This window comes from Dunckerocampus dactyliophorus, chromosome 7, assembly GCF_027744805.1.
Source record: "Dunckerocampus dactyliophorus isolate RoL2022-P2 chromosome 7, RoL_Ddac_1.1, whole genome shotgun sequence".
Taxonomy (NCBI): Eukaryota; Metazoa; Chordata; class Actinopteri; order Syngnathiformes; family Syngnathidae; genus Dunckerocampus; species Dunckerocampus dactyliophorus.
In genome coordinates, this window is record NC_072825.1 from 10,678,515 (window position 1) to 10,688,625 (window position 10,111).

At 40.6% G+C, this 10,111-nt stretch overlaps 1 protein-coding gene across 1 annotated transcript; it reads left to right on the forward strand.

The window, feature by feature from the left end:
- Positions 1-1,942: 1,942 nt before the first annotated feature.
- Positions 1,943-7,516, forward strand: pabpc1a (poly(A) binding protein, cytoplasmic 1a). Its single transcript, XM_054782834.1, has 15 exons — positions 1,943-2,768; positions 2,964-3,157; positions 3,321-3,436; positions 4,647-4,786; positions 4,882-4,976; positions 5,058-5,195; positions 5,298-5,393; positions 5,517-5,789; positions 5,873-5,963; positions 6,058-6,180; positions 6,258-6,400; positions 6,530-6,614; positions 6,715-6,845; positions 6,990-7,080; positions 7,162-7,516. The coding sequence occupies exons 1-14, from the start codon at positions 2,576-2,578 to the stop codon at positions 7,077-7,079; spliced, it is 1,908 nt and encodes a 635-aa protein (XP_054638809.1). The 5' UTR covers positions 1,943-2,575; the 3' UTR covers position 7,080; positions 7,162-7,516.
- The last annotated feature ends 2,595 nt before the right edge of the window (positions 7,517-10,111 follow it).

Below are 10,111 nucleotides of genomic sequence, written 5' to 3' on the forward strand. Positions count from 1 at the left end.
TGGACCAGCTGGTCCTCTGGTGTGGTCAGAACCATCTGGAGATAAACCCTTTAAGACTTTGGAGATGACAGTGGACTTCAGGAGAACCCCCCCCTCACAATCATCAACAGTGTCTAATGTGGACAACTTCAGGTTTCTGGGAACCACAAAAGTGGTCCTCCCACAGAAACACAGACCCCACCAAAAATCACTTGAATGTAAATCCTGTTGGGTTTTTTAAATATTTTAAATGTAAATATTGTCTTTTGTTACAAATGCAGATAATGTCCTGGTTAATTAATCACACACCAACTTACTTAAATTGCACTGCCATTATACAGTATTATTATCCCTTTTGTACATCTCCACCTTTTGTTTTAATTACCTTTTGATTATTTATTTCTTAAGTGTTGTGTATATGTACAGTGAGCGCTAATTCAACCTAAGTCAAATTCTTTGCTTGTGTAAGCATACACAAGATTTGATTCTAGTCTATATTCTAAGTGTGTAAAATAAAGTGCTAGCTAACAGTTTGAATGCGAGCACCTTGCAAGATTGCAATAAGTATGAAAACTTAAGGTCACAGGTAGGCTGGAGACTATCCCAGCAGACTTCATGTGAGAGGTGGTGGCACATCCTGACCGGGTCCCCAGTCATACTGTACAGTAGACAAATAACCATTCACACAATTTATAGTCTGAATCCCAACTCCCCCTTCGTCTTACCCCTTAAAATCGAGGGCCAAAAGGAAGAAGTCACCAAGAAAAGGGACACCACTTGATTCTCATTACATCATCACCCTTCACCACTTGCTGGCTGTGACATAGCCAGATGAGATCATTAAATGGTTCATAATACATGTTCCCTTCCATAAAGTAAGGTGCATACATTTCTACATGACTTAAATGTTATATAACCTACCTCACAACACCTTTTTTGCCACACATTTTTTACAAACTATCATTTATTGCAAAACAAACAACTCTAACAAATAACAGCTTACAAGCAGCACTGTAACAGCATGTATAACGTTAGAAAATGTATCAAATATACATATGAAATAGAAATAACAATATCACAAAATTCATCAACACATGTATAAACCAGTTCAGTAATGTAGATTCTCCTCACTACCGAGCGATTTTAAAATACAACTTACAATTAACAGGCTAATGTGGTTGCTCTCCCTAACTAATCATCTAATCATGAAACTGAAATGCAGTACTGTAGATTGCAGTGAAGTTAGATATCGGTGTGATCCCGGCTAGTAATAACTCGCGAAAACAAACAAGTCAAAATATGGCGAATATTTACATGGAGTAGAAAATTATTTAATATATAATAAAACATGAGTGACGTCATTGTGAAACTTAATAGTTATGCGTGATTTCTTACATTTATATGTTTCTTTCGGTCTATGCGGTTCCGTCTTCTCAACGGGTGTCGTAGCCCCGCCTTCCCCTTCGTTTCAAGTGTGGGAGCCTGCTGCACTCGTTTTCAAGGGGTTATACCCTTTAGCACGTACCCGTTACCCCTCGGTTTAAGTAGAATTGGGGCACCACTTGATTCTCGTGAACGCGCAAAACCTAGGGGTAAGGGGTAGAATTTGGATTCCGATTCAACCTTAGTCTCCAATTAGCATGCATGTTTTTGGAATGTCAGAGGAGGTACCTAATACCTATGTACACACGAGGAGAACATGCCCACTGAGACTCAAACCCTCGATTTCATGACTGGCCAACATGCTAAAAACTAGGCCACACTAGAACATAACTTGTGTTATCAATAAATTTTACTGTATCACCTACTTCTTGAAACAAGCAATGGGGCGGGACAGAGTTTGAACTCGACTGTCGGTGAACAGCTGAGATGATGAAATATAACCAAACATATCGCGATATGTGTGACGTCATATATGCTATCGCCCGCCCAGTGGTTCCGACTGGTATTGGGAAACAACCTCCACCGACCTTCCTTTCATTCCTGTAATCCGTCTGCGTTGGGTGTGCTCCGTAGCTAGCCACGGCACACATTTTATTATTATGAAACAAACCAAAAGCTAGAGCGCACACGCAGACATATTTTTATAAGAAAAAAAAATCGGTGAAGCAGGATTTCATTTGCCAACTCAAGCAACGCGAAGAGGGAAGAAGAACCATAGACGTAACGAGAAGGACGCTGTGAAGCTAACGTTAAGATAACCGCCATTACGGAAAGCGTGGGTAATAACTCAAGCTGCTCTTTTCAGCTCGTATATGGTCGCGGGGTTGTTCGTTCTTGTTGTTATTGTTAATTAAACACGTAGCTTCGTACATTTACGGACGTTTTTCGTTCAGACTGAAACGGTGTAGATAGAAAATTGTGCTCCCTGAGCCGCATCAGTTAGGCCGCGCATCGATAGCTTGCTGCTCTTGCTAGCTAGCCCACGTTGTCACCTTTGGAGAGGAACGTGAGGAACGACTCGTTTGGGGCGGTTAGTCGTTGACGACAGGACAAAGACGATAACCGCTTCACATTGAAGATTGTTTTTTTCCAACGTATCACAGAGCGGAACTTGTCATTACGTGTCTTTGGTGTCTGAACACGCGTCGTCGACATGAATCCCAGCGCGCCTAGCTACCCCATGGCCTCCCTCTATGTGGGAGACTTGCATCCAGACGTTACCGAAGCCATGCTGTACGAGAAGTTCAGCCCGGCTGGGCCCATCTTGTCTATCAGAGTGTGCAGAGACATGATCACCCGTCGATCGCTCGGTTACGCCTATGTGAACTTCCAGCAGCCCGCTGATGGTGAGTGTTGAGTGTTGCCGTTTTGAGTCACGAAATGGGTTGACTCCATTTTGAACTGTTAAGCAAGATATATATTCTACTTATGCTACATCAAAGACGCACTATGGTGGTATATATTACAATTATAGACAACATGGGGTTTGTTACAGTGTCAATGTTGGCCTTGGATTGCTAAAGAACCGGTGTTTGTTTCAGCTGAGAGAGCCCTGGACACCATGAATTTTGATGTGATCAAAGGCAGACCACTTCGCATCATGTGGTCTCAGCGGGACCCCTCCCTGAGGAAGAGTGGCGTGGGCAACATTTTCATTAAGAACCTCGACAAGTCCATTGACAACAAGGCACTCTATGATACCTTCTCAGCATTTGGAAATATCCTGTCCTGCAAGGTAGGTGGAGCAACTTTTGCCTTGTAAGCCATTTGGTTTGTATGTTTGTGTGCTTGACATACTCACTACTACTTTGCATGAGAGGAACCTCACTGTTAAACGTATTTCAAATGCATGGTGTTTTGTGATTGTTACTGAAGTGCTCAAATGTTTCCTCTCCAAGGTGGTTTGTGATGAAAATGGCTCAAAGGGTTATGGCTTTGTGCACTTTGAGACCCACGAGGCTGCTGAGCGGGCCATTGAGAAAATGAATGGCATGTTGCTCAATGACAGAAAAGTGTAAGTGGGAATATCATTTATGACCCATTGCTTTAAAGATTTTGTTAAATGTCTTGCTAACGTGTAGAGCTGCAACAATTCATCGATAGTGAATTGATTACCCAATTAATCAACTATTTTGGTATTCGATTAATTGTTTTTAAAAATGTAAATATGTAACTATCCTCTAATTTCAGCCTCTCAAATGTGAATATTTTTTAATTTCCTCAGTCATCCATGAAAGCAGACCTATTATCATTGTTTTAGCCAAAACAAGATATTTGCACATCAGCTTTGACTTTGGAGAACTGTGATGAGACTTTTTTTCTCTTTTCTAATACATTGCGGACCCAGCCACTAACTGTAGGTGTTTGCTTCATATTAACTTGGTCCATCTATAGCAGACATTTAGTTTTTTATTATTATTATTATTATTATTTAACATTATTTTAACACAATATTCAAGCGGCAACTTGGTGTTTGTGCACTTATTTGATCCGGAAATTTTAAATGTGGGTTCTTAAAATCCGATTAATCGAAAAGGTGATCAATTAATCTCTTATTAAAATCGTGAGTTGCAGCCCTACTAACGTGTATTTTAATGAAACGCAAGCCCCTTTCTGAGTGTTTTTAATGAGTGACTACATTGCATTGCATTTTGCTCACTACAAGTTACATTTGTAAAAACATAACCCTGTTTTAGGGTTTGCACAATATATAGATACAGTCATGGAACAAATTATTAGACCACCTTGTTTCATCAGTTGATAAATTTTAATGCCTGGTACAACTAAAGGTACAGTACAGTTGTATGGACAAATATAATGATGATCACAAATATATAGCTCAGAGTTTAAGAGTTGATACCTAGCAATTTCCATGGTTTTCTTGACAATAACCAAAATCTTTCTTGTTCTTACACGATTTGCTATAGCATTGTACTGCCAAAAAATGTAACTCTTGGGCTATTTTTGTTGTCATTGTTATATTTGTCCAAACAAAGGTATCTTTTAGTTGTATCAGGCATTAAAATGAACAAGAAACTCAAACAAGGGTTTTCTCATAATTTTTTCCATGACTAGGTGTTTTTTACAAAAAAAAATGGGGATATCTTTTTGCAAATTAACCCTTCAAGCATTTAACCAATTTTACAAATTTTAATAAGCAAATAAATAGTCAAAATGAAATCAAGATATTTGGGATTTATATTCTTTCTGTATGTGATCAAAAGGTTTGTTGGCCGCTTCAAATCACGTAAAGAGAGGGAAGCAGAGCTTGGGGCCCGTGCAAGAGAATTCACCAATGTTTATATTAAGAACTTTGGGGAGGACATGGATGATGAGAAGCTCAAAGAGTTGTTTGGAAAATACGGTAAGTAAAGAATGAACACACAATACCTTGATTTAACATGTTTTTATTTGGCACATTAAATGGTCTTCATTTGTGGGTTTTCCTATTTGCTGAAGGGCCAGCTCTCAGTATACGTGTTATGACTGACGAGAGTGGCAAGTCCAAAGGATTTGGATTTGTCAGTTTTGAAAGACACGAAGATGCACAAAAGGTAGGGATAAAGTGTTGTTGTTGGGATATATTGTCCAATGTGTTGGAGTTTCTTTCAGTGGTTCTGTTTATTTCTTTGTAGGCTGTGGATGATATGAATGGTAAAGAACTAAATGGCAGACAAGTTTACGTGGGCCGTGCACAGAAAAAAGGGGAGCGCCAGAATGAGCTCAAACGCAAATTTGAGCAGATGAAACAGGATCGCATGACCAGATACCAGGTTTGTTTGCCTTTATTTCAAGGAAAATGATACACTTGTATGTTTTGAATGTATCTATTACATGGAAGTGATTATGACTGAGAAGGACTCGTTTTTTTCTAGGGTGTCAACCTGTATGTGAAAAACCTGGATGATGGCCTTGATGATGAGCGTCTGCGGAAAGAATTCTCTCCATTTGGAACGATAACAAGCGCAAAGGTGAGAAGTTAACGCAATTATCCTGTGTCATATTAAAATATACAACCATTAAAAGACTAGTGATGAAATTATGGCGATGCTTATATCAAGAGTAAATGTTGACACTGTTCTTGTCTTTTTCAGGTTATGATGGAGGGTGGCCGCAGCAAAGGCTTTGGCTTTGTGTGCTTTTCTTCGCCAGAAGAGGCTACCAAAGCTGTAACAGAGATGAATGGCCGTATTGTTGCCACTAAGCCATTGTATGTGGCTCTGGCTCAACGCAAAGAAGAGCGTCAGGCCCATCTAACTAATCAGTACATGCAGAGGATGGCCACTGTCCGCGCTGTGCCCAACCCTGTCCTCAACCCTTACCAGCCCGCTCCACCTTCTGGCTACTTCATGGCGGCTATACCTCAGGTTTGACTCTAAATGACTCATCTCCCTTTTGGGAGTACATATTTTTGACAATGGAGATTGTAATGATAATTTGTCTTCTTCAGGCCCAAAACCGTGCTGCATATTACTCTGCCAACCAGCTCGCTCAGCTGCGTCCCAGCCCACGATGGGCCGCCCAGGGAGTGCGTCCACAGCGTAAGTGTCAGCATTTACATAACTGATGCTGGTTCAATTTATATATATTTTTATTAGTGTTGAAAAGCTATAAAATGGTTTTCATTTACTGCAGACTTCCAGAACATGCCCAGTGCCATGCGCCCATCAGCACCCAGACCCCAGACTTTCAGCACGATCCGTCCTACCGCAACCACCAACACCCAGGTCCCACGCATGATGGCTTCCCAACGCATGCGTGAGTATACCTACATTTTTAGTCACTGACTTGATATTTATATTGAAAGGTAATCCGTTTGTTTTTCCTCACCTTAGCCACCCAGGCCCTCAGCCAGCGCCCTGCCAGCGCTTCAGCCACTGCCGCTCCAGTGCGTGCCATGCCCCACTACAAATATGCTGCCGGGGTTCGCAACCCTCAGCAGCACATGGCCTCCCAGCCACAAGTCAACATGCAGCAGGTTCATACTCTTATCTTTCAATTTCTATGACACTGTGTTGCTGAGGATATTCCAAATTGATAATTAAAGATGCAAAACGTGAAGTGCAAGTTGGAGAAAGTGTTAACAGATGTGTACTTTTCCCATTAGCCTGCTGTCCATGTTCAAGGACAGGAGCCCCTGACTGCCTCCATGCTGGCTGCTGCCCCTCCTCAGGAACAGAAACAAATGCTGGGTCAGTACATTGTCTGCTTGTTCTCAGACAAACTGACAGAAGTGTTGGTGGATCCAATCAATATAGAGCTTACTGATCCTAAATCCTGTTGCTCCTTCAGGTGAGCGACTGTTCCCCCTGATTCAGACCATGCATCCCAGTCTGGCGGGCAAGATTACTGGCATGCTGCTGGAGATTGACAACTCTGAGCTTCTTCACATGCTTGAATCACCCGAATCTCTGCGCTCAAAGGTCGGTAAATGGTGTTAGAATACTCAATAGGTTTTCTCCATTTTGTTTTTTGCTCAATTTGAGTAATTTGTACTTTTATTTACTGTTGTAATTTGTCAATAGATTTTCATATGCGGTGGTTCATTGAGTCTTATTTTGATATAGGTGGATGAGGCTGTTGCTGTGCTCCAGGCCCACCAGGCCAAGGAGGCTGCTCAGAAGTCCACCACGCCTGCTGGTGTTCCCAGTGTCTAAGGTGTGTGAATTTTGGTGGGTAACATTGCTGAACAGTAATGTTTTATTACAATACACATGCAACAATTTTCTTTCCCCACAGATTGAGCAATTTGAAACCTGCTTCACCGATGGAAAAAGAGAAAAAAATTTAAACATTGAAAAATCCAAAACACAGAAAACATCGCAAAATGATAAATTTTTTCTTAAAAAAAGAAAACTATTTACTCTGCCAGGTCTAGGAAGGGTTTGACTAGATCTTGATCATAAACAAAAAGTTTTGAAAAAAAAGAGCAAAATTGTTAAAATTGAATTGTAAATTTGAATGCATTCCTCTGTTTTATGTCATTTTACTGTGTCAATGCCATGGACTAGAATATTAGACATGGTACAGGATGGAGGTATCCAAGCATTTTGAAAGTTTCTAGTGAACTGGCTAATAAATTTGTCATTCAAAATGTGTCTTCATTATTTCCATTCTCAAACCGATATATCTGTTGACATCGTCGTTAAGACTACGAAAACTCTTGTTATGAGGTGGAGGTAAGGAGATGCTTTCAAGTCTGCATTTAGAAAATTGGGGGCAGTAAGGGCTCTTGTTTTGATGCATACACTTGTGGTCAGATATTGGCATATACTGGATATAGGATATACATGGGGTGAAGTAAAGGGAGAAAAGTAAGGATTCTAGAAAATGGGTCAAATGAGAAACAAAGACATACACATGGTGATAATACTGATTTATGCATCTAGCTACATAAAAAAAAGAAAGAATAGTGTAGAAAATGTGCCTTTCTATTCTCGTGTTTGATACAGAACGTGATGGAGGTCATTGGATTATGCAGGTGTATCTAAGGAGGTGGCTTCTTGAGTTGTGACCATTGAACTCACTGGCCCTCAATAGGCACGTTTGGGTGGGTTTAGAGAAGCATTTCAACACTTGATCGGGTGCTGTTGCATGTTGCACTATGGCCTTATGGTGACCAAGGAAACGAGAAATGGTTAGGACTGTCATACTGACATCCTCAAGACGCAAAAACAAGGAGTGAGACAAAAAGTATTTTGAAAAACTAATTTATTGAAAACGATTAAACTGAAATAGGCTGTTTATCAGATGATCAAAAGTTTAAGACTGTCGCTCCAAAAATAACTCCAAACCAGAACAAAAAATGTTCTCAGTAGGACTCAGCAATGAGGAACTCCACCGTTCTTGTTAATCACTTCAAAAAAAGTGAAGATGGCTTCACAAAGGGCATCAACTGTCTGGAACTGATGGCCATTTTTATAAACTTCCCTTGCCATCCATCCCCAAATGTTTTGTATGGGATTTAAATCGGGGGAACATACAGCATGTTCCAAAAGAGTGATGTTATTCTCCCTGAAGAAGTCCTTGGTCAAGTGAGCATTGTGAACTGCGACGTTGTCCTGTTGAAAAACCCAGCTGTTATCACACAGACGAGGGCCCTCAGTCATGATGGATGCCCGCTGCAACATCTGCACGTAAGCATCCACCGTTTGACGACCCTGCACCACCTGAAGCTCCAGTGTTCCACTGAATGAAAAAACACCACAGATCATGATGGACCCCCCTTCATTGTGCCGGGTAGAAAACATCTCCGGTGGGATCACCTTGTCATGCCAGTAACGTTGGAAGCCATCTGGACTGTCACGGTTACATTTTTTCTCATCAGAAAATAAAACTTTTCCACCTTTCAATGTCCCATGTTTGATGCTCCATGGCGAAGTCTAAAGGGGCAGTTTTGTGGCGTTGAAGGAGACGAGGTCTTTGAATTTTTTGTTTTTTTAAACCCTTTTCCCGCAGATGCCATCAGATGGTTATTGCGCTACAGTCGGCACCAGTAAGGGCCTTAATTTGGGTCAAAGACCGCCCTGTGTCTTGACGGACAGCCAATTGGATCCTCCGGCTCTTCACAGGTGTAATTTTTTTTTTTTGGGTCTACCAATTGACTTTTTTGTTTCATAATTCTCAGGATCTTGGAAAAAACTTAGAATGACTGTCTTACTGTGCCCAACCTCAGCAGCAATTGCATGCTGCAAGAGGCCTTGCTTATGCAGCTCGACAATCCGACCACATTCAAAAAGAGAAACTTCTTAGCTTTAGCCATCAGGAGGGCATGACAGTGTGTGCCTGACAGAAAATCAGAAATTTTGAGCAGATTTAGGCTTTTATAGCTTGTGGTCTTCAACTTTTGATCAGGTGATAAACAACCTATTTCAGTTTTATTTTTGTTCCAAAATTTTGTCTCACTACCCCTTCTTGCTTTGCATATTGTAGCTCTACTTAAAACCTCATTAAGATCCAAATGTGCAAAATGCAAATTCTAGCAGTTTTTCAACCGGTCTTACGATTTTGATCAGGAGTGTATATGTCAGTTCTGTTCAGTAAGTAACATTAATTTCATCCAAGTGTACGCAGAGCGCATAACTTTATTTTACACTCAGCTCAGAAATCGTGAATACATTGTATGTACGCTGTTGTGCGCCTAGCCCCGCACACCTCTCTTGCTCACCATCATAGCGGACTTTCCGCTCCATGTCGTACTGTACTCTGTTCCATTTGTTTGCGGCCTAATCGACAGGCCTGTTCATTTAGCGCCCTTGATTGTGACGTTGAACAAGTACTATAGTCTTAGATAGCATTTTTCTTTGCTTGAACAGTACACACAATAATGGCTGTAAAATGTTTTAATGATTTACTGTACCAACATTTGCCAAATTTGGCTGGAAGCCTGGGTATCTTTGACACGTTGCCTTCAAAATAAATTTTGCTTTGTTTAGCATTTGTTATTTTTTTTAATACTTGAGATCCTTGATTCACAACGTGTGAAGTGAGATGCATTTTTTCCTCCTTTGTTTTGGTCCGTTATGTTAAAAAGTAAATAGTTATTTAACACTCCCCTTACGTATTTGTTTTTGATTCCTTGTGGATGTTTTACTTATGTAAGTTTTTGGATTTATGTAAAAATTGATTTGATTGGTATTTGTGCCCTCATATTACTGCACGAAAAAAAACATCAAACTCTCGCGATATG